The 25,285-nt window shown below is 42.9% G+C and overlaps 2 protein-coding genes and 1 pseudogene across 4 annotated transcripts; 1 reads left to right on the forward strand and 2 right to left on the reverse strand.

The window, feature by feature from the left end:
• Positions 1-205: 205 nt before the first annotated feature.
• LOC136536327 (uncharacterized) lies at positions 206-1,189 on the reverse strand. The gene is made up of 3 exons (XM_066528661.1): positions 1,112-1,189; positions 937-1,037; positions 206-809 (listed from the first exon to the last, which is right to left on the reverse strand). The coding sequence occupies exons 1-3, from the start codon at positions 1,187-1,189 to the stop codon at positions 206-208; spliced, it is 783 nt and encodes a 260-aa protein (XP_066384758.1).
• A 41-nt stretch (positions 1,190-1,230) lies between these two features.
• Positions 1,231-10,720, reverse strand: LOC136538451 (transcription factor bHLH18-like). 3 transcript variants are annotated; one of them, XM_066530420.1, is made up of 4 exons: positions 10,607-10,720; positions 9,533-10,191; positions 9,037-9,435; positions 1,231-1,607 (listed from the first exon to the last, which is right to left on the reverse strand). In XM_066530420.1, the coding sequence occupies exons 2-4, from the start codon at positions 10,145-10,147 to the stop codon at positions 1,503-1,505; spliced, it is 1,119 nt and encodes a 372-aa protein (XP_066386517.1). In that variant the 5' UTR covers positions 10,148-10,191; positions 10,607-10,720; the 3' UTR covers positions 1,231-1,502. The 3 variants fall into 3 exon arrangements, with proteins under 3 accessions (XP_066386517.1, XP_066386516.1, XP_066386518.1); XM_066530419.1 differs by having other exon boundaries at positions 9,533-10,194; positions 10,607-10,685; XM_066530421.1 differs by having other exon boundaries at positions 10,618-10,681.
• Positions 10,721-18,518: 7,798 nt separating this feature from the next.
• The window catches only part of LOC136536328 (uncharacterized), a 31,007-nt pseudogene continuing 24,240 nt past the window's right edge, over positions 18,519-25,285 (forward strand).

Raw genomic sequence — 25,285 nt, forward strand, 5'->3', positions numbered from 1 at the left:
GTAACTACATATCTAAGTAGCTATCTAACTATATCTATGTATCTATGTTTCTATATATCTACATATATATATATCTCACTAGATCACTAACCAAATCAACTACCTGAGTCATCACATTAACTAGTAAATAATAAATGCCAACTAAGTTGTTACATTGCATATTCATAATTTTTACCTTTCCGGGCCGGCGGACGATGGGCATGGGTCAGGCCGACGATCCAGGCCGGCGGTGGCACGGCCGGCCGCTGCAGGTGGCAGGGTCGGCGGTGGCGTGGCCGACGACAGCGATGGCGCGCGGTGGGCGCGGGATGCCCGGGGCTCCGCGCGACGAGTCTGGCTCGACGCGCGCGGGAGGCACGCCGTTGGTGGACGGCGGCAAGGCGGGGTGAGGCCGGCGGTGGAGGGCGGCGAGGCGGGCCACGGCCGAGGCCGACGGTGGAGGCCAATGCGGGGCTAAGGCGAGGACGGCGGTGGAGGACGACGGAGGCGGCGCGGCGCGAGCGGGGGGGCGGCGCGGGCAATGGCGCGGCGTGGGGGGCGGCGCAGCCTCGGGGCGCAGCGCTCTTGCACGCCGAGGCTCGGCGCGACGCGGGGCAGGGGGGGCGACGCGGGCAACGGCGCGGCGCGGGGGGCGGCGTAGCCGCGGAGCGCGGCGCTCCTGCACGCCGAGGCACGGCGCGGTGCGGGGTAGGGGGGCGGCGCGGCCACGGGGCGCAGGCCGTCCACTGGGCGCGGCGCGGGGCGGCCTTGGGGCGCGCGCGGGCGCGCTGACGCGTCGTGGGCGCGGGCGGCGGCGGAGCTCGGCTAACCTAGGGCGAGAGAGGGAGAGGAAGAGAGGAAAGGCGCGGGCCCAATAGGTATTAAAGGCTCGGCGCCAGAGTGAATGGCGCCGAGCTCGGCGCCAAAATCTACGACGCCGAGCTCGGCACCATTCACTCTGGCGCCGAGCTCTCTGGTAGATCATCCACCGTGTCCAGGAGCTCGGTGCCAGAGACGCTGGCTGGCGCCGAGCTAAGGGTCCATTTTCTGAATTCTTTCTGCCAGGGGTTTATTTATGAGAAACTTTCAAAAAAATGGCTAAATTGTAAAAAATTCGATTGTTTGATTGAACTTGGAAGTGACCAAGTCTGAACTCATCTTTCTTGTGCGCTTTTCCGTGACACAAACACAAGCCACTTTCTTGCTGCATGGGTGCGTTGCATGCTGCATGCGAAGCACCAAATTATATTATTGCAAACATGTGGCGCAGGAATTCTCGTTGCGCGCGAGCACATCGATCCACTGGTGTGCATCCTCATGCATGCATGCACTGTGCATGGTCAATCCCATGCACGTTACGTGAAGGGACGTAAGAAAAAAAAAACTCAAGCCGTAAACTTGTTACAAAAAGAAGAAGAAACACTCCACAGCATCATATACCGTCGGACTTTAATTTCATACCGCCGCGGATATTTACATATATGTAGGGCGTGCGCTAGATTAACTAGTTTGTTGTTTCCTCATCACTCATCAGTGCTGTTGCAGCATCTGTTATACTGGTTGTGTAGTAGTGCAGAGTTAAGTCTGCCAACGATCTCCTCCGCAGTTACAGTGAAGCCCTCCTCCACCTGATCAAACATTATTTATTATATAAACATGAATATATAGCACATAATTTGGCACATTAACTGACATTTTTTTGATAGATAAAGAGCATAGTGTTAGGATGATCTGCACCAGATGGCCCAACGGCGAATTGGACCCTTGATTCGCGCCCTGATCGGGGGCGCTCAGCCGGTTCTCCTAGCTGAGTCCCCGTCGCGCAGCGCCATAAAAGGACGGTGGGGGCGGAGCACAAGACATGAGGTCACCAGTAGCCGCCAGCCCCACCCCGAAGTTCCTAACCCTAGACCGATCGAGAGGGACGCTGTGAGTGACGGGAAGCGCCATCGCCTTCGCCGCCGCCACAGCACCGCACCTGCACTGCTGCTGCGTTCGACGACCTAGCTGGCGCCTGCACGGCTTCCCCTACTACGACTCCAGTGGCCATGTCGCGGTGGCGCCATGGCCGTGACCACGCCATGGCGAGGTACATCATCAAGTTTCTCATCTAACCTAAGTATTTACCCACTAGATCAACACCTAGATGGTCCTAGAATTCCATCAATGGTATCAGACACGTTAGGCATAGATCTAGCTCTTGGAGTAGATCAAAACAAGAAAGAGAAGGAGAGGACTCGATCTATCGATCGGATTGAACCCCAAACCCCTAACCCTAACCCAAGAACGAATGGACAGAAGGGGGAGAGACCTACCCGGTTTCTTTTCTCGCCACCATCACCACCGCCGTCGCGCGGGGAGGAGCTCCGCCACTGCCTCGTCGGCACATGGGGAGAAGTCGACTTGCGCTCGTCGCTGTGAGCACGAGCCCCGGCCGAGGGCACCATCATAGGACCGCTCGACGGCGACGCAGTCACCCACTGGGGAGCGCGCGCTCCGGCGAAGGGACCCACAGCGGCGCTGGACAGATCTAGGGTTTAGGGCGAGCCCGCCGCAGCGCGTGTGGTGGTTTAGGGCACCGTCGCCCAGTCCGCTCGACGGCGGCGCTGCTCCACACTCCTCTTCTCCGGCGGCACTGCGGGCGACTATCAGAGCTACTGCGCTGAGCGTTGTGGCGAAGAGAGAGAGAGAGAGAGAGAGAGAGAGAGAGAGCGCGTAGGAGAGAATGAAATTAGGGTTAGGGCGCTCGGCTGCGGCGAGGCTTTTTATTTCGCCAAAGAGCGCAGATGGCCGTCGGATGACTGCGAACGGCTGCGATTCGCTGGACCTAGTTTCGGCCCAAGCGGGATTCAAAAATCCTAACCTAGGCCCAGGTTGCGGCCTGGGACGCACGGGAGCGCAGCGCGAGCGGTAGCCGCGGGCTAATTTCGCGCTGGGCCGAGCGCGGGCGCGCGGGTGCGATTTCATCACTGGGCCGCAGACTATTTCCCCAGGCCGGGCCAAATGAACAGTAAATGGCTTTATTATTTTCTGAAGCAAATTTTGATTAGTTTTTCATCTCTATTCTATTTTGAACCAACGGGATAAATTGTTCAGAGAGTAGATGAGTATAGTGAAATGCTTCTGAAAAGTAGATAAATTATTTTTCATATTTTCGCTGTAAAGTTTAATGTTTTCAAACCAACGGGAGAATTTAATTTGAAGAGCAATTATATTTATTTAGTAAATTATGATTATGTTTATCCTCTAATTAAATTGGAACCAACGAGAAATTTTAAATTAGAGGAGTAGTCCGATTTATTTATGTTAAATTATGGTATTGTTATTTTTTGACCAATGTTGATGATAACAATATTATAATGAGTTTAAGGTTAAAGCTTAAATCTCTGATAAATTTTACACCAAGATGGTCAATTTTTCAGAGAGTAGATAAAGACTAAGAAATGCTCCTGAACTAATAGAATGTATTTATTATCAAGTTTCCGCTGCAATGATGTTGATTATCTTCTAATTAAATTCGAACCAACAAGAGAATTCAATTTTGAAGAGTAGTTATATAACTTTCAAGTTAATTTATGAGTTTTATGCATTAATTCTATTTTTTACCCAACGGTGATGTAGAATTGATGAGTTTTATTTTTTAACTGATGAGATCACTCGGCTGCATGCCAACGGGTTGCAATGTTAGGGTATGTGAATGAAAAGGCTTGAGTTAAGCCAGTTTAGGACAATTTTTTGTTAGTTTACTAATTTTCTAATTAAATTAGAATCAACGGAAAATTTTAATTGGAAAATAAATTATAAGTGAATGTTTTAGTCATCGTGACTAAATTTTTCGTTACGGTATTTTGTATATAAATTTATCCCGCGTGAGGAGAAGTTTAGCATAGTACTTATGCTAGTCATTCCTGCATGGCGGAAGAAGTTTTATGATGACTCATTTGTTTTTGTATCTCGCGTAGCGAGAGAAGTTTGGGTAGCTCTTATGCTATCCTAGTATTGACCATGGCACAGTAGAAATGCACCGTCATGATCAATACTAACCAAAAGATAAGAAAAAGATGCAAGCGTGACTTGCAAAAGTACAGTTAATAAAAGACCTCATCGAGTTCTTGAAGTGGAATAAGGAAAGTGTACTCCTATACGGGTCAAGAAATAACTTTATTTGCATGGCATAATCATGCGAATGAAGTAAGTCATAAGTGTCTGCTCGTTCATAGTTTTCTGAATAGTTCTTGAAATTATGACAGTATAGTTCATACCATATTTCGAGGGGAAGAATTGTGAGATGAATTAAGAGTAAGAATTAAGATCAATTAAGAAACTACTCTTCATTAAGAGTGAGATAAAGATATTGATGAATGTGTACTCTTCATTAAGAGTGAGATAAAGTTTTTGATGAATGTGACCGTCGGTCATAACAATAATACCCCTAAGCAGAGAAATAGTTAAATTCTTGGATTTTTTAAAGTTCCGAGAGGAAGATAGCGTAGTCACCATAAAAAATATAAAGGCGGTGCTTAAAGCGCCATATGAGGTTTTAACAGATTAAACTTGATGAATGTGTACTCTTCATTAAGAGTGAGATAAAATTTTTGATAAATATGACCGTCGGTTATAACAATGATACCCCTAAGCAGAAAATAGCTAAATTTCTGGATTTTTTAAAGTTCCGAGAGAAAGATAGCATAGTCACCATCAAATATATAAAGGCGGTGCTTAAAGCGCCATATGAGGTTTTAACAGATTAAACCCAAACAAGAAATTTGAAGGTACACTATCTTTTTTAGAAGATGAGATGATCTGGAGGAGCATGGTATGTAGAGATCTATGACTTGAAGAGAAGCAAGACTACGTGCCCACTTCAGTGATTCAAAAACAATGAATTTCTCAATACCTGTTGATGTTATATAACTTATACAACACTTGTTGTTGGCTCTTTGAAGAAGATGAATAATGCAAACAAGGATCTTGTAATATAGGAGCATGTAGAATCAATTGCCTTTTGGCAATGAAGAGAACCTACAGCCCCATATGAAAGTGCCAGTAGCTGAGGCCCCACAAGGTCTCAAAGAATTAGTAAACTAGTTTTTTCTGATGACTATGAAGTCTATATTAGTAAAGAAATTTAAATGTAGGATGATCCCACCTCATTTGAAAAAACCTTAAGAAGCGTTTACTCGTCTAAATGGCAAGAAGCAATGGAAGTTAAAATAAATTCGATGAATACCAACAGTGTTTGGGACTTAGAAGAAATTCCTAATGGAGCCAAAACAGTAGGTTGTAAATGGGTCTACAAGACAAAATATGACTTCAAAGGAAATGTAGAAAGATATAAAGCATGACTTGTAGCAAAAGGCTTTACGCAAGGAGGATAAATAGATTACGATGAGAGTTTTCTCTCTAGTCTCATGTAAGAATTCTTTAGAATCAAAATGGTGTTATTTGCACATTACGATTTAGAGTTACATCAGATGGATGTAAAGACGACATTCCTTAATGGGAATTTGTATAAAAACGTTTACATGGCATAACCCAAATGTTTTGTCATGGAAGAAAAAGAACTTACCCTGACATAGTTTACGTATCCGAGATATTTTGGCAGAAGTCCAGTCTAGATATAGATCACTGGAATGGAGTTGAGAATGTCTTGTAATTTTACAAAGTATCACAGGCCTCATGCTGAGTAAGAAAGAACAACTACTCTCAAATAGTTGAGGGTACAAATGTTAAATCTTGGCGAGATGTGTAGTGAAATCCACAGTAGTTGCTAACACTTGCAGTTAGAGTATTATTGTGGAAAAGCTCCAAAGAAACAGTTGTGGTGTCATCAGTGATGCATACCATAGTATAGCTTGACATGAGGCTTAAGGAACAGGCAAAAGAAGATTAAGAAAATTAGTACCCGAATTTAACATTGGTAGTCAACAGCAATAACCATTTAAAGTAGTTAACTCCTAAGACAACAGGTCAAATGTGCTGCCAAACACATTGACATTGAGTTATATGTTGTAAAAGAGAAAATCCAGAATCATTTTAAAAGCATTGAGCATATGAGTACCAAGCAAGTACTTGCGGATTCGCTTACTAAAGGCTAACCACCCAATGCGTTCAGAGAACACACAGTCGACATGGGTTTACGGAAAAACCTATAATTTCTAGATACTAAGGGTCTAGTTGAGAATCTATTTCAAAATAGAGAGTTGCATTGTAGCAGTTTAATCTAGTGACAACTGACCATGACGATGAGACACGTTCTATGCACTGATCTGTGATAGAATGGGAAAAAGATAAAGTAAATTGAGTTTAAGTCATAAGGTGAGATCAAGTGGAAGAATGTTAGGATGATCTCCACTAGTTGGCTCAATGGCCAATTGGGCCCTTGATCCACGCCTTGATCGGGGGCGCTCAGCCGGTTCTCCTAGCTGATGGGCCCCCGTCGCGCAGCGCCATAAAAGGATGGTGGGGGCTGGGGCACAAGACTCACCGGTAGCCGCCAGCCCCACCCTAAAGTTCCTAAGCCTAGCCGATCGAGAGGGGTGCGGTGAGCAACGGGAAGCGCCATCGCCTTCGCCGCCGCCACAGCACCGCACATGCACTGCTGCTGCGTTCGACGACCTAGAGGGCGCCTGCACAGCTTCCCCTACTATGACTCTAGTGGTCATGTCGTGGTGGCGCCATGGCCGTGACCGCGCCATAGCGAGGTACATAATCAAGTTTTTCATCTAAGCTAAGTATTTACCCACTAGATCAACACCTAGATGGTCCTAGAATTCCATCACATAGATGATGAGATCAAAAAGAAAAAAAAAAGCGGAGGTTGCCTATGGGGTTTTAGTGGCGGGTTGCTGGCCATGGTTGTCATGTATGTGCTTCTCTACATGCTTCATGTTAGGTCAGTGGCTGGACACTAATGATGCCCTTCACAATTGTGACTGAGGCCAAAGAAGCGAGCATCGTGTGCTTGTGACTCTGGTCTATGGAAGATATAAATCCGTGGGGAAAAACTGCTGAACTTTTTGCATGTGCTGATGAACATTGACACTCTCTGGTGCCGCTTTTCTTCTTGAACACATTGTCACAGTGCCCCTTCTTCCCAATCATTATTAGGGGCTCCCTAGGTGAAAACCTAATAATGGTGTATATAGACGATAGTGGTGTCATCGACATCCTATCTCACATTGGATGGCCAATTTCTATACAAACAATCAAGTGATATGATAAGGCGTAGATAGCTAGGTAGTTTCCTCGAATTAAAGGGATTTGTGTCATTTTTCTCTAACAATCATCACCGATCTATGGTTGTGCCATAACTTATCAATGCAAATTCAAGTGGGGAAATCCACCTTGACCATTCAAACAAAGGTAAGATCATTACTCTCCTCTATCCCCAAATAAATCATTTCATAGAATCCGTGTCAGTCAAACTTTCTTAAGTTTGACTAATTTTATAGAAAAAAGTAATAACATTTATGACATGAAATGGGCACATTATGAAAATATATTCTATGATATATCTAATGATACTAATTTGGATACCATAAATCTTGATGGTTTTTTCTAGAAATTAGGTCAAAGTTTAAAAAGTTTGACTTATATTAAGATAACTCTAGAAATCTATTTATTCAGGGACAGAGGGAGTATCCAATAAACTTTAAATTGTGTAGTTGTAGTATAGATGATTGAGTGATATAAAATTTGGAGGCATGAAACCAAAAACATGGAAATGAATTGTATCTATCATTTTACAAGGACTTAAATTGTTTTTTCATCTTTAATATATACATCATATACTGTATTGTTTACCTCTAATCAGAACTGTTGTTTGTTGTGCATAATGTATCCGCAAGTAAGGTGTTTTAGTTTTATCCTAAGTCAGACTTCTCTGACTCTAACCAAATCTTTTTAAAAAAATATATAAAAATTGCCTATGATACCAAATAATAAACGCACTATGACGGATATTTCATGGTGGATTTAATTAAACTAACTTGATATTGCAGATGTAGAGAAGTTTGACACTTAAAACAAACTAAAACACCTTAGCTATTGGAAGGGAGGGATTAGCACATAATTACAATATGGTATCATGAACTAACTAGATAAACTTGTATGAGGATTCTCTCCTTAATCAAGAGCCACCGCATCAAAATATAAATACACCTGTAGAACCATCGTGTTCTCACTATTAATATCGGATTCTCTCCCTTCTACTGATTCATATTGGAATTCTAAGTTTATAACCATTGAAGTTCAAATGTCGGGAGAGGTGCTTCCAATCAAAACATTTTATAGATAGAGAAAATTAATAGAAGCATTTTATTTGGTAGTAGTAACCTATATTAAACACATAATGATAGTATATCCATCATGCTTTCTAACATAGGACAGTAACTCGATGTGATTATGATTTGAATAAAAGATAGAGATCAAAACTCATCAGTACAACTATATATGCATCATACAGTAGATAAAAGCATATCAGGCTTAATTAGTGCGTAGGCATATATAGCTTAATACTTCCCTCCGTGCCAAATTATAAGACACTTTAACTTTTCCAGATACATATGCATTTAGATATACGCTATGTCTATATATATATAAAGTAAAAGCAATATATCTAGAAAAGCTAAAATCTCTTATAATTTATAACGAATGGAGTATATGTGAGCTGAAATTTTTCAAGACGGATGTGTCAGGGGACAGATCAATGAATGCAATCTCACTCTTCAAAGTGTAATCAAAGTTAATTAAAGTTCAATAATGGTAGTCCTGTGAAAACATGTGCTAGTGTTTCTATTTTTTTCTGTCCCAATTTATCATTGAAATAAAGGTTGAACCCTGCATTCTGTCATTCATTTCATCATTTGTAATGTTAGTTTGTATTTAATATTATGTTCTTCCATTATTAGGAACTCCTAACCAGCATAGTGTCTTTTTATTAAATAAAAAGACCTTCAAAAGTTCAAAAGTTTCTTAGACTGTGTGCAGAGGAAGATGCCAAAACTGTTTATTTTGTTGAAAAAAAGGACTCGTTATATTAGTAAAAAAACTTGCCTTTGCCGTGATGGTTATGATGAGAGTGCCCTCTGCGAAGGGCAGGACGTTGGCATGGATTATGCTGAGATGGAGCTCCTCGACCTCGGCGAGCACCTTCATGGCCACCCCCTTGCCGTCCTCGCAGTGGATCCTCACCATGACGCTCTTCTCCGAGAACCGGGCCTCGATCTCCGGCAGCTGCTTCCTCTTTGCCGGCGGCGTGCCTGACGACGCTGACAATGGGGAGCCATCGTCGTCTGGCGCTGCCGCCGCAGCATGGAGGCATGGTCTTTTGACGAGCACCACGGTCTCGATGCTCCTGCGTCCGTTGCTGTCGTGAGCCTTCAGTTCCTTGAGCTTTTCTTGGAGTTCTTTCACGTACTTGGTCGCGTCTGAAAGGATCGTTGCCTTGTCCATCTGATCAGAAATTAATCGTTGCGTTTAAGTGACTTGTGTCATCAGAAATGTAATTGACGAACGAACGAATGAATGGATTTGATTTGGACGAGAGAACCTTCTTGAGGCCAGGGATCACGGTGGAGAGCTCGATGAACCGCTGGTTGATCTTCTCCCTCCGCTTCCGCTCGGCTATGATGTGGTCTTGAGCGTACGGCGCCGACATGGATCCCGCTGGGCTCCTCAAACCGGCTCTCCTAGCCGTCGGCGATCCGTACGCTTGGTCCGGCGGTAGGGCGTGCTTGGGGGCGAATTCCGGCAGCATGCCGTCGCTGCCGAGCTGCGCTGAGACGGCGGCGGCGCTGAAGCTCCAGTTCAGAGGAGGGTTGGTGCCGCTGCTGCTCCTGCTCAAGGCGGGCCTGCTGACCGGCGAGGTCTTCGACGCAGGCCAGACGACATCGTGGTCCATGGCCGCCGCCGCAGCCGCAGGGGCCGAGTTGTTGTTGCCTCCGCCGCTGCTGCAGTCGGTGGTGTCGCCGGAGCTCCAGCTGTTCGCTGGGGCCTCCGCGATCAGCTCCTGCACCATCTCGGCTGCCTGCGAGGCCTCCCGGAGCGCTTGGAGTGAGGGGAACGTCGCCTCGCTGCTGCAGTCGTCGTTGATGGCGGCGGCCGCGGGTTGCTCGTGCCGCAGCGTGTTCATCGCCCACTGCAGGAATAAGCTCGAGTCTTCCATTTTGCCAGCTGACGGCAGGGGTTGGTCTAATTACAGTCTAACAGCTGCTACAGCAAATGATACCATCCTTATTATTGATGCCCTATTGCAAGATAATAATTTAAAACCAATAATTGTTTGTTTTCCCAAAAGTATATATGTAGTAGAAATTGTCGCTTGTAGTATTCTTGATCTGGTGGTGTATATATGATCCAGAGAAACGACGATTTCGAATAAAAATGTTTCTTCATATCCACTTTTCAGAAAAAAAAAGTAATATATGTTTTTCTCGACGGTGCCACGAGTCACGTATTTCACTAAGAGGAAAAAAAGACAAAGAAAAAGGAATATATGTGGCTACATAAACACAAGTTCAAAGAACTAGCTAGACAAGGAAGGAATGATCAATCTATACATAAGTGAGGATGCCAACAACAACAAATGTGCTAGTACGTACAGTAGTGCTGACCAAGAAATTACCTACTAGTTACCTCAGATCCTTGCAAATTATTTGCAAAATATTATGAGTAGCTAGATTGATAGTAGTACCAGCCAGTCCCCTCCACTCCACACAATAATGTCCAAAAAGGCCATGGGAAGGAGTTCCTCTTTTTATAGGTAGTGCCGCCACAAACTGCACCACCCTAAAATGTTGTCTCCATGTATATAATATAGTGCTAGTTCTTTGGAAGAAGGGGCGGATCCAAAGGGGGGCTGCCCGGGCTACAGCCCCTAGTGAGCCTGATTTCTTTATTAGACAACGGTTATTTAGCCTCAAATCACTATTAATCTCTATCTCTAGCCCTAAATCTTTATTATTTAGCCCCCATTTATTCTCATCCTGCATCCGCCACTATTTGGAAGCAAATGTTAGGTCATCACTCTATTGTCTGTTCTTTTTTCTTTTTCATCAGAATTTATATAAAAGTTAGCTCCTCATTCGTGGCCTCTCCCCATCCAAAAAATCAAGGAAAATAATATAAAATTTGTTTCTTGGGATTTTGGTTTTGTGCCTAAATCAGGTGAAAATGAGTTTGCACAACACCACCAGGGAAATGTGATACACACATGACGTAAAAGTACAGAAATATATGTCGCCGATTTGGCGCGCTGTCAAAATCAAAGTCGGGTGAGCTATATCTGGACTTGTTTGTAGGCGCCATTGATTAACCAATAATAATACATATTTCTAGTTTTCTACAAATGGCTCTTTGCCGATCCACGCGAAGATTATTAGCGTTGAAACGGACGTACCGCACGGATCGGAGCAATCCTGTAAATAAGTTACAAAACGATTGCACAAGATAATACTTTAGGAACGTAGTCTTAGCTAAGCAATAGAGAGATAGGTGTCTGTAAAATAATACTCCTACCTCTATGGCCAACAAAATTTTAGTATAAATAGAGATCGATGTGTCCTGGCCTTACCCGGCCCACGCCCCTAGCTAATTAGGGGGTATATGAGACTGCTACTTCACGTTTATCAGGTTCCGCTCCACGTTTTTTAGCCAAATAGATTCAGCTCTTTACGGAGCAGCCTCAAACTACACCCTTAGTCATGTCGTTGGAGCTGCAGGTACATAGCTTTTTCTTCGTCGAGCTAGCTATATGCTATATATAGTATAGTACACACACCCTAGGATACAAAAATCCAACCGCTTTCTTTAATTTGAAACTATTCTTGGCCTTAATTTACCTTTTGTTTCCGTATGTTTCCCTTAATTTGCCTTTTGCGTGACAGAAGGCCGCCCACGAGTTAATTAAGTTTATCATTGTTGGATCAAGGCTGCTATAAACATCTCACCTTGGCCTTTCAGAAATCTATATCTACTGCTAGCTATATCTTTCCGCGGAAAATGACGGCCGTTTTGTCAGCAGGTAAGAAACATTTTAAACTCCCGTAACGCAATCAGTACGTGCCAGATATCTTAGTTTACTACTGCTGGCAGTAAATATTTTAATTAATCATATCTCGCACTGGTGCCGACTATGATTGCCAGTTTTTAGATCTAGGCCAGGTGCAAAAATCACGTGCAGTTTGCTACGATAGGCATTGCAGCGCGCGCTGTGCAAAATGCGGCCGTCTTCTCCATGGACGCACGCAAAGCACACCGAACAGCTACTCAACTATTTTACACTCCGTTCAGTCCAGTTTATAATACATTTCACGTATGTTAAGATTTCCCTCCAAAAAAAACTTTATAATATTTACCAATAATTTTTTTAAACTATTGTAATACAAATTTGATACTTTTAGATTTGTACTCAAATGTACTATCCAATAATCATAAATGATCAAAAGTTTGATTTAGGAGACCTAGACCTATAAACTAGACGGGACGAAGTATACCAGCAAACATACAACTTATTGCATGGTTATCTAGATGGCTTACAGCTTTGGTGAACATCTATTTAGACATCACATCATTCATTTCAATTCATATAGGACTTAATCAACTTGCAAAAGGACTTATAGCCTAGTGGTTATAAGAACCTCAGTACCACCCCAGGTCCTGGGTTCGACTCCCCGTGGGAGCAAATTCTCTAGGATTTAACATCGTTGTGCTTTCAGTGGTAGGCGATGTTCACGTCGACAGCGAGACGCCTATGATGACTTCGTCAATCTCAAGGATTTGTGGACCTAGACTTCGAAATATAAAGTCCGTTCACATCATTGAGACTAGTTTGCCTGCTGATGTGACAGGAGGTTCAATTATAAATGCCCACACCATCCACCAATACTGGTATATATGGAAAATAGATCATATAATACATTTATATAGACCTATCAGATTGGGTCTAGTTGAGCTACTTGCCAAAGGTCTTGTTTACTCCAACTACTAATTTTAGTGGAATACACTCGATTAATCTGTTTCCGTTTGGAACTAGTTTAGATTCAAACACCGATCCTTAGAAAATATTTTGTGTGTTTTTATCTTACAGGGACTGAGATAAGGAGACCCATTGTCCCCTCTGTTATTCATCATTGCAATAGAGCCCCTCAAAGAATCATCGAGCAGGCTGCACGACAAGGATTTCTACAGCCGGTTCTGCATGCCGTCCTTGGCGAAGCTGCGATGCTCGTTGTACGCAGACGACGACGCCCTTTTGGCAAATCCCTCTCCCGCAGAATTAAATAACCTGCAAGCAATCCTCACGTTCTTTGGTGACTGCTCTGGCCTCAGGGTTAACATGGCCAAAATAGAGATTTTCCCAATTCGGCTTCAGCCAGACATGGTGCAGTCCACCATTCAAAATTTTCCCGGGAAGATTTCCTGCTTCCCTGGAAAATACCTCGGCCTGCTTCCGCTGCATACTCGAAAGCTTCGAAAGATTGAGGTGCAACCTTTAATTGATAAGATTGGAAGTTGGTTGCCGGGCTGGAAAGGGAAGTTTCTATCTTCATCTGGCCAAGAAACTTTAGTTAAAACGGTCCTATCTTCCTTACCAATATATCAACTCACGGTTTTCCAAGCATAGAAATGGCTAATCAAGAGAATTGATATGATTTGTCGTAGCTCCCTTTGGAGAGGGGAGGCGCCGAAGAATGTAAGTGGAGGCCACTCGTTGATCAACTGGCCCACTAATTGTCATCCAAAGGAGAAGGGAGGACTAGGAATCCTGGACCTAGAAAGATTTACTAGGGCCCTTCGATTGAGATGGCTATGGTTTCAGTGGAAGCAAAAAGGAAGGGCGTGGAACAAGCTGGACATCCCCTGTGATAAAACTGATCGTGAGCTTTTCAATGTATCGACAGTGGTCACCATTGGCAATGGCCGAACAGCCCTGTTTTGGTCATCAACTTGGATCAATGGCAGCTCTGCCAAATCAATTGCGCCACTGCTATATCAAAAAACTCAAAGGAAAAATATCACGGTACAGCAGGCTTTGACAAACGAGAAGTGGATAGACCATATATATCCGTCGGTATCTCAGGAAGAGGTGAAGGAATTTGTGTCGCTATGGGAGGCCACCCATAATATATCGCTGGTTGATACAACTGAAGACGACATTACGTGGCGATGGACAGCGGATGGAGAGTATAGCATTCAGAGTGCCTATCGGATCCAATTTAGTGGAACTTTCAATAAGATACGAATAACGCCTATTTGGAAGGCAAGAGCCAAACCAAAGTGCCGTTTCTTCGCCTGGACACTAATGCACAACAAGATCCTTACAGCCAATAATCTAATCAAGCGTGGATGGGCAAATGATCCAGACTGCAGGTTATGTGGAAACTGTTCGGAAACCCCATCGCATCTTTGCAAAGATTGCCCGTTTGCCCAACAGACATTGGATTATATCAGGCAATGGTTCGTACTTGCAACACTGATCTCGATAAATTCCTCAGGGTCCATGCAGACGTACTGCTGGAAATGCAGGAGAAAGTTTGAGAAGAGTCAGAGAAGAAGAGTGGATGGCATCCTAATTTATTTTTGGTGGAATCATTGGAAGGAAACAAATAGAAGAACATTCCAACATAAAAGCCTAACTCCAAGACAGGTTGTCAGTTTATGCCAGGATGAAATTGACCAATATAACATGGCCATGGTGCTGAGACCGGTTTCAGAGGAGTCGTAGTGGGGCTTCCCGTGTTTCTTACAGTTTTCTGTGCTTAGCATTCATAGTGTTCAGATTAGTTGCTTTGTTTTTTCCTTCACGATGCACGCCCCGGTTTGTTTTCTGCTAGTTTTCTTTCTTTGATTGCAGTGGTATAGTTATTCATGTAGCTGTGTTCGGGACGTGTCAGTCGTTTTTGTAATCGTTCTCTCTTTTTTCTTTTCATCGTCTAATAAAAACTGCGGCAAAGCTTTGCCATCCATTTTTTTTAAAAAATATGTGTTACCTTTTTCTTGATTGCGAGGTTATACCTAATTCCTTGATACATAATCTTTGTTTGGCGTTCGTGCGCCACTTCAGGTTCCCAACGCACGGTTTTTAATTTTCAACTGGTTAGTCTCCTTGCATAGCTCTCCCATGGATATCTCTTCTTTCACTGCATGTCAGCTTCTTAATCTCTCTTTTTCTTACATGAATGGTCCATAAATATATCTTACTAGATATATGCCCGTGCGTTGCACCGGGGTCATGAATTTTTATCTAATGTCTATGTCGTCACGCATGGCTTCTGTCATGGAGCAGATTCTTTTTGGTGGTGATGAAGCCATTTTGAAAATGTTTGGTAAAACAGGTGAAGCGCCTGGCTTTTGAAAAGAGCGATGAAATGTCTATAGCGCTCTTTTCCTTTTTCTTTTCGATCTTTTCATCCTTATTATGATTAGTTTTCTTGTAGCAACGAGTGAGCACACAATATAAGAGTCTCATTCATTGGTTATATCCTAGTCAACTCATTATTAATCATGCTTGCATATGCCATGACGACACAGAGATTAGAGAGGAGATCAGAGCATGCACAATTGGGTATTATTGACTTACTGTACATACTAAATTAAATACGTACACATGTTTGTTTAAACTGTTTCCACTGTCACAATTCTGAGTGCTCCTTTCAGAATGCCTGCGAATGCTTTATTAAACTTTGTCCATACAAATACAATACAAAGCGAAGTAGTTTAGAATTTTCACAATATCATTGTATCAATCAATCAAATTAAGTCGCGGGCAACTCCGTCTCAGACTCTCACTACGTAGAGGTTAGATTACTTAAATAACTATACAGTACTTTAAAAAAAATACACCAATCATCCTGTGCATATACGCACGAATGAACAGTGTGGTAGTGCAACTTAACAACCTGCGCAAGTACACATATATTGCTAATAAAAAAAGTACACATATATTGACCACACTTTATGATGAGCGCTTAGTTAGCATCCCAGCCGTGCATTGGTGTTGATAAATACATTTCGCTGCAGTTTGCAAACATGTGTGATGGAGGATTGCTCGTCGGCATGCTGCAAGTTGCACACTTTATGATGCTTCGGGACAATTAAAATCGCAAACATGTGGTGCACAAATTCTCGTCAAGCATCCACTAGCTAGTAGTAGTGTGTGTCTGCATGGCACATATGACCAATTTACACTGTGCATGCGATGTGATGGCTACTAATCTTATATAGTTGCATTCACGCTACGTCCTATATATGTGGAACTCAAGCCGTAAATTTTAACCAAATCAAACAAACATAAATACACTCGTAATACCGTTATATATATATATATATATATATATATATATATATATATATATATATATATATATATATATATATATATATATATATATATATATATATATATATATATATATATATATATATATATATATGGAGAGTATATTCAGTAGTCAGCTATAGAATAAGTTATTCTGTAGCCACCTCCATTTACTATAATTTCATATATTAATTTACGATAAAGTGAATACATATTTACGATAGTTATGTTACTATAACACATGAGGATATTTACCGTAACGTTATAATAAATCACATAGTAAAGAGTTATTATAATCTCGTGAATTAGCATAGTAATTATCGTAACTCAAAGTGGCCACAAAATAAGTTATTTTATAGCCAGCTGCAAAACAGTAGTTGAGTATATTTAGTAGCCAGCTACAAAATAAGTTATTCTGTAGCCACCTCCATTTACGATAATTTTATATACTAATTTACGATAATGTCAATACATATTTACGATAGTTGTGTTATTATAACACATGAGGACATTTACCATAACGTTATAGTAAACCACTTAGCAAAGAGTTACTGTAATCTCATAAATTAACATAGTAATTATCGTAACTCAAAGTGGCTACAAAATAAGTTATTTTATAGCCAGCTACAGGGTAGTAGTCACTTTGAGTTACGATAATTACTATACTAATTTACGAGATTATGATAACTCCCTCATAAGTGATTTACTATAGCATTATGGTAAGTATCATCTTGAATTATAGTAACCATGTATCGGAAATGTGTATTGTCATTATTGTAAATTGGTACAAACATTATCGTAAATCAAGGTGGCCATAGAATAAGTTATTCTGTGGCCAGTTGCAGAATAACCTTACCGTATATATATATATATATGGAAATTATTTCCTACTCCTAGGGAGTAGTTACTCCCATGTGTATTTCTCTACATTTAGAGCGTATATGGGCCGACGAAGTGTATGTAGATGGAGTATATTATCATACTAGACCATCTAGGGTACTATGTATGACAAGTATGTATGTATACTTAGAGTATATGGTTATACTTATTTTATATGTTACTATCATAGTATTATATAATATATTAAAAATATCTGCTCTTTTAAAAAAAATTCACATAGTAAAGATCTGGAGTATCTTAATATTAGTATTTCAACATACTCATACTGATAAATGAGTATGTACGCATACTCAACGTAATTTATTGATTATGGGAGTAACTACTCCCGGGAGTATATAAAATGCACCCTATCTGTGAGTGAGATTTCCATTATATATTAGAGAGTTAACTACTCTCCATTTGCGTGGCTAACCCGTGTGCGTATTCATATGCAAAGTGAAATTTTCCGCCGTGTAACTCTTACTCTCTGCGACTGCTACCTCCATATTTAATATTTAAATGTATAATGTTTAGAACAAGCAACTTAATTTTAAAACACTGGGAGTGTAGCTAGCATTTTGTGAAGTACGGAGTATATATTTTGGGAGGAAATGATCAGGTACTTAGTTATGGGCAAAGCTCAAGTCCGTCAAATACCAGGGAACCGCATAAAACACTCAGCTCTGGTCGTAAATAATGATGACAAGCTTTAGTGATTTGGAACTTCGTCCATATTTATCTTGCGATCTTGAGCCTGTTCGTTTGTTGGTTTCAGCCAGGGCTTATCAACCGGTCAATAGTGTTTTTCTCTCACAACAAATCAGCACCAGCCGGGCTTACCAGTCCAGAAACCAACCAGCGAACATGCCGCTTGTTTCTACTTTTGAATTGATCTTTGTTTGTCCACTTCACAAGATCTATTTAGTGTCTAAACACATATATACCACTCCTTATGTTCCAAACTAAACACATTATTCAACATGCACATAGTTCCAGACTTATATAGCTCCAAAAAAAATCACGCAGTTCTATTATAACTTAATTCTTGAAACTAGAGTTGTGCCAATCAAGTCTTTTGATATCATGTTAAACGAACATGTTAATTGTCTTTTGTGTATCACTTTGCGTGGAATATCGTTTTCACTAGATATAGGCCACGTAATTCGAATCTCAGGAAATTATAACTTATTCTTTTCCTTGGCTTTTGGTTGTGAGAGAAAGTCCACTAGCTACTGAGTGACCTCAACTCAAGTGAGCATACACAGTGTAGAGACGGTTGCAAAAGGAGGCATAGTGTGTGCTGGTGGAAGCTATAAAAAGGGCAACTTCCTCGGATCCCATGGCTATTCGAACATTATTAAGCCAATATCTTCCAAGTCATTTGCAAAGGTAACTGAGATTATATTATCAATTAGTGCGTACTAGTACACTTGTAGTAGCTGTAGGCTGCCTTTCATGACGCAGACTTCTTCTGTCTTTTGTAGTGCCACCCTGTTTGCTCATGCTAAAATTTGGCTTATGCTGATGTTTGTGCTAAAATATTGTGAGAGAAAAATATTGTTCCATAACTGAAAAATAATTTTGAATAAGGTCAAGCAAACAGTGCGGCCGCTTTATTTGATGGCCCTGCTTGTGCTTTAATGTCTGCACTTTGAGTTACTAAAAATAAGGGTATCATCATTTGCTGCAGCTAAACACTCACAATCCACCTTGCTACTCATCTCAGACTACTGGCGACATGGAGGACTCGAGCCTATTCATGCAGTGGGCGATGGACACGCTGCAACACGAGAACCCTGCTGCATCCATCGCCGTCGTCGCTGCCGTCCACGGTGACTTGACTGAGGCTACCTTCCCCTCGCTCAAAGCGCTCCACGAGCACTATCGGAAACAGTAGCTCCCAAAAATCACTCAGCAAAGGCTTTACTGAGTTTAACACTCGACAAACAGCACACGACGTCTACGGTGCCGGCAAACATCTTTTTACCGAGTGTTTTTTATCGGGCACTCGGTAAATACTTTGCCGAGAGCTTAAACCGACGCTCGGCAAAAAAAAGTAACATGACGGTATAACACATCTGGTGTTACGAGCTCGCTAAGCACTAACATTATGGCCTGAGAGTGTAGATCAATTTTCATAACTCAAAACGATCAACGAAAGTACGGAATGAAAGTTAATTTAATAATCATGTTGTATCACTTAGGGTTTAAAACCAATTTTTATTAAGCAAAAATGTTATAGAACATGTATGTGATACTTGAATAAAGTTTGAAGTACAAATTTTGTTGATGACGATAAAATACTTGCGGTCGAAAAATGATATTACTAGCTAAGGTTTCCAATAGCTTAGAAATGCAATTTGAAATGGAGTTAAACTCAGAACTTAGAAAATTTCTTGAACTTTGGAAATGGTAGACATTGCTTTGTTCATCAATTTTTGTAGAAAAATTTAGTTAAGCAGAAGAGTAGTGTCATGGCCTGTTTTGGTAGTCTAACATACCCTCTTTGGTATAGCAAAAGTGGTTTGGGGATTGGATCAATGGTTTAGTCATGGTCGATGCTTTAAAATTCGTGCATGGCACATCCTCGGCTGGTTTCCTCGCGTCGGCACGGTCACCGCGTCCCTGAGCCACGACATCGACGCGCCGACCGCCAGCACGCGCGCCTGGCCGTGCTCGGCTGGCCGCTGTGGCCGAGAAACTTGGCGCACGGCTGCCCCACCTCACTACCGCGCTACTTCACCGCCGCTAGCTTCCAGCCTTACGCCGTCGTTGTCCTGCCCCATCCCGTGCTACGCTGCCATCGCATCTGCCTCTGTTGCCTCGCATCGCGATGCTGTGACTGTCGTCGTGTCGCTCCTGTACGCGTGCTGCATCGCGTTGCCCCTCCCTGGCCAGGTTGGGTGCCGTCCGCACGTGGCTGTGTGCGGCGCAGTCGCTTTGCCATTTATGGCACTATGAATGCGCGGGCCATGCCGGACGTGGTCTTGCGCCGGCGCGTGGGACTCCTGGTCCCGCCGCTCGCGTCCCACCAAGGCGTGGACGAGCCGAACCCACTGCCGCGCCCGTCTCTCCCTCCCTCTGTTTTAGCCGTCGTCATGTCACGTCGCGGTGAAGCCAGAGAGCGAGCACCTCTCATCAATTTCTCGTGCTCGCGCCTCCGCCTTCACGCCCCTCTCCAGCCAACCCCACCCCGCCTTGACTCGCATCACAACGAGCTCCAATTTTGGAATCTTGCCGCCGCCGTGCTATTAAGGTTCGTCACCGCCCGCATCGTGGCCCGTCTCCATCACTTTACCCCACACCAATTCCTTTGCATCGTTAGCTCATCTTGGCTTCCTCTTCGTCGTGCGCACGCTAGTCGCAACTCTTGTGCCGCCTCCTCGCCGTTGACGTGGCCGTGCCTTTGCGGTCCACCGTTCACCTCGCCGTGCGCACACGGCCAGCCTCGCTCGGGTCGTCTTCGGCCGAGCCAGCTTCTTAGTAAGGTCACTGGTGAATTATCGTTGCTCACCCGCTACCCTACCGCCTTGATTGTTGCTGCGGCTCACCTGAACACCATTGCCATTGCCGTAGGTGTCCGCCGTCGTGGAGAGGTCCTTCTACGGCGTCCCATCTCGCGCAACCGCCGACCATCACCTCACGTCGAACCCTAGGTGAGCGTCGGCCTCGTAGCTAGGTCAGTGAGGGTCCCGTGTGGTCGGTGTTGGCGCCTGTGCCGCTGCTCGCAGCGCCGGAGCCCGCAGGGATGGCCGAGGGTCTCACCATTGTAAAGAGGAGAAAGGTCCGAGGGTTCTTTTGCATAAGTGTTGTCGCTAGAAATAGTAACATGGACTGTGGGTTGTTTTGTTCATAGTCCAGGGGCATTTTTGCATATGTGCCAGCGCGCGCAGGCCTCCTCGCCGTGGGCCGCCTCCACGCGTGGGACGTGCCTCGCCTGTGGGCCGCCGCGCGCTCACGCGTACGCGTGTTGCGCCGTGTGGGCCGCGTGGGCTGAAATCAGTTTAGTTTTTTCATGGAAAATAGAAATAGCTTTTCATTTGTAATTCTAAGCTGAACTTTGATAAATCATATAAAATCATGTAGGCGTCCAAAAATTATGAAACCAATTTTGTTAGGTTCCTAAAATTGTGCTCTATCTTTTTATGTATTTAGTTCATATATATATATATATTGATACCAGCAACTATTAAATCAATTGTGAGTGTTTAGTATTATTTAGATTAATATTTGTAGGAATTTTTGTGGCAAATGGGTAATAGTTTTGTTCATGAAAATTTTACAGTAGCTCCATAGTATTATTATGTGCCATCTGTAATTTTTGTAGCTCCATAATAATTAGTTTGCTAAGGTAACTAATGAACCCTAGTTTATATGTATAGTAAATAAAAAGGAATAAAGAAACACCTAGGGATTTTATAACTAAAACATTGTGGGAAAATAGCGCCTAGTTTGATAACTTGGATACATGGCCTAGTACGTTAATCACCAGCGCTAGCTCGTTAGCTTGAGAGGCGTAATCATATTTTAAGAGTTACGATTGCATTGATTATTTACGTCCCTACGTTGCATCCACGTATTTCATGATAGGAGCGTTGTTGGATCACGGAGTCATCGGGACAAACGGAAGCAGATGGTGACATGATGACCATGCCAACATGATGAAAGCTAACTTGATTATATCTTACCTAGGCAAGCCTCGGTTCATAACCCCTACTTTTTTGCACATTATATTATGTTTGTGCATTAAGTTTTAAGAAGTTGGATGAAACCCACTTGCACACACACACACACACACACACACACACACACATATATATATATATATATATATATATATATATATATATATATATATATATATATATATATATATATATATATATATATATATATATATATATATATCCTATGAGTCTTACTAGTATGAAAGGATCATGTAGATTGCTACGGTATAGGACTCCGGTAGAAGTCAAGTGATTGCCTGTCACTCACGAGAAATATGAAAGATATTAATATTGCTATTATATTATTATCACCTAGAAAATATATATGAAAGGAAATGGAGACCGAGCGGAATGGTACTTTGGATCTGGACTTGGTTTGGCATTCGAGCAAGGCTCGGATTGTGCTTGTTCCTCCTGTGTCGGTTAAGGACCATCCGTTGCATTGGATTCTTGTTAGGTCACAGACTTATTATCCTGAGTACATACTTGTTTATGGGAGTATAGAAGGCTTGTTGCTCTCTTGTCATGGGTTTTGGCTCTTTCTGGATAGACTGATTGGAGGCGGGGATGGTGGAGGTCTAAGCACCGCACTGAGTCCGGGACTTAGAAGCGGGGGCTTGGAGTCCAAGTTTGGACAGGGACCTGGACCCCATGATAGGGTAGTGGGTTGGTCTTGCTTGTACCTAGGGTACAAGCGGGGCATGTGTTTTAGGGTACCCAGCTGGGATACATTGATTCATGAATCGCCAGATGATTCGGTACAACTTGTCTATAATCTGGCATCGTAGTAAGAACTAGAATATGAAACCTAGTAAAATGGTCTAATTGCTTACCACCTGCTTGAAAGTAGTACATGTGCTTACATAGAATGGTTAGTTAATGAACTAATGATGATTGCTAATAAAATTGAATATAAGGACATAGGTTTACTAATGCTCCTGCAAATGCAATAAACCCACCAGCCAGATAGCCTTGCATACCCTTGGAGTCTTTTCTTTCCTCCTGATGGATAAGTCTTGCTGAGTATTGAGTACTTAGGGTTTTCCCCCTGTTGTAGGTGACAAGCAGATGCTAGAGCTGACTCTTATGTGTGGATCTCTCCTGGTGGGCTCAGAGAGGATTCCTTTACGCTACAATCTTAGTTTTTATTTATAACTCTCACTAAATGTTTTATAAATAGAAGTTTTATAATATGTTGTCATAGCTTATATCTCAATGCTTCATCATGTCATGAATAGATATTTATTTCTGCTGTAACTCTGATCACATGTTTATATTCTACTGTTAAATTAAATTGTTCATAACTCTGATATTGTATTAAAAGTGATGTAAGAAATGGTTAAGAATGATGTAAGCTTTATTCTCTCATTTGTGATCCTGAAGGAAAAATATAGATTTTTGAGTTCTCCCTTTGGGTGTACTCGACAGAACTGCATAATTTAGTGTTCTCCCTTGAGTACTTTGTGTCTAATAGAAGGCAAGTACTCCTAGGAGCCATTAGATTAGGTGGTTCTGCTACAGGTGGTATCAGAGCATAAATGAGGAAATAAAGGTTTAAAATCCTTTTCTAAACTAAAATTTGACAACCTATTTTTGCAAAAAGTTAGGGCGTTTAACTATGAAGTTATATAAGTAGCCCTATTACTATAGTTATGTATCTAGGATAGATGGCACTTTGCTAACTTAGGTAGGCTTAATCAAGTTTTCTGTAGATACACTAACCCCGAGCATAGTCTGATAGTATCAAGTTGCTACAGGAAGAGAACGATGTACCAAAATCTAAGAACGGTTGCCCTATATGTTGGCAACAGTAGAAGGACGTATAGGACATGCATTCGTGCATATCCTGTTTGTGCATTGTAGTGCCCGTATTGCTTGTAGATACGCCATCCATAGGTGTTACGCGTGTCGTATTGTGCACGACTGACCCGTCCTTGTTCCAGAGTTATTTCTACACTGTGGCTTCGTGCTCCACGTTCGCCTGTGGTTCATGCACTCTTTTCTGCACTCTTGTTGAACCCTTGCCCTATAGTCATACTAGTCAGTAATGGCCTCGGATATCGCTCGTCTCAAACATGCGAAAAATTTGGTCGATTCATTCATAGTGATCCTGCGTAGGAACCGTGGGTGGACTACACCAGGACCGCTGACTGCTCTGCCATTATAAGCAGAGCCTAGCTTAGCCATTGGTACCACCACTCGGTGCACTTTAGCTCACCTAGCTTTTTCTTTTGAGCAAGCTTTTCGTTTAGTCCTTCCTTGCAACCATCGCCAGGGATGGCAGGAGCATGGGTTAGTAGTTACTGCCCGAACACTGAGGGCTTTCCCAAAATCTTGTATGCCACCCTGCAAAAGCTTGGAGTCAAAGATCATCCCGAGTATGAGGGCCGTGAGTATGAAATGCATGGCACTAAGCAATGTGAAGTTACCGTCTACATTGGGAAGAGTGAAGAGTTCCCCGACATCACTGAAGCCTGGAATGTGACTGCAACCAGGTTTTGCTTCATCGACACCTATCAGGTCGTGGCCCACAAAGCCTTGCAGTACCTTTGCCAAATCTATGAAGAGCCCATTGCCCGTACCCCCATGAGGTTCTTTACACCTTTGGAAAAGAATCAACGGGCATAGAGGGCTCACATAGAGGCTTTGCAAGGGCAGGATGCGTGAGAAGATTGTCCTACCATGGTGCACTTGACCATGTACTTGCTTGTTCTGGATGAGCAGTATGACCAACAAGCCTCAAAGCTAAGGAAGTGCCTTCGTCGAGCTGAGGAAGTCAAGATCTTTTCAAGGACGCTCCAAGTGTAGCTTGCGAGGCACATGCTAGTGTGGCAACCGTAGAGGGTCAGGATATTGCCATGTCAAAAGCTCTAAAGGAGGCTAAAGATCGATATGCCCATCAGTTGGGAGAGTCCTACCTTGTCACCAGGGCCAAGCAGAGGATGCTGGCTACTGAACAGCAGGATCCCTTGATCATGGAGGGGATCCTTGTCCACTTGCCAGAAAGAAGGAGAATTGGTGTTGTAGTATCACCAGCACCCCCACCCTCGGAAGTGTCAGAAGTAGAGCCCTTGCTTCCTCTCACTCAGCCACTGCCAAGAGAGGAGGTAGATCCATAGCCAGGGCGGTAGAAGATTCTGCCGAGCCTGGGAATGAAGATGCGTGGTCCAAAGTAGATTAGTTGTCTTGGGATGATGTACCCGTAGTTAGTAGTGTCTTTAGTCGCTGTCTTTTAGTATTGTAATCTTTCCGTTGTATTTTATCCATAGTTGTTGAGGTCGTCCGATCATAGGGGAGGTGAACGATGTGTCAAGAATGGGCGAGTGGGTGCATGTATGTTGTACCCATATAAGACCGTTGGAATGTGCATTTTGTTTAC

Source organism: Miscanthus floridulus, chromosome 2 (assembly GCF_019320115.1).
Source record: "Miscanthus floridulus cultivar M001 chromosome 2, ASM1932011v1, whole genome shotgun sequence".
Classification (NCBI taxonomy): domain Eukaryota; kingdom Viridiplantae; phylum Streptophyta; class Magnoliopsida; order Poales; family Poaceae; genus Miscanthus; species Miscanthus floridulus.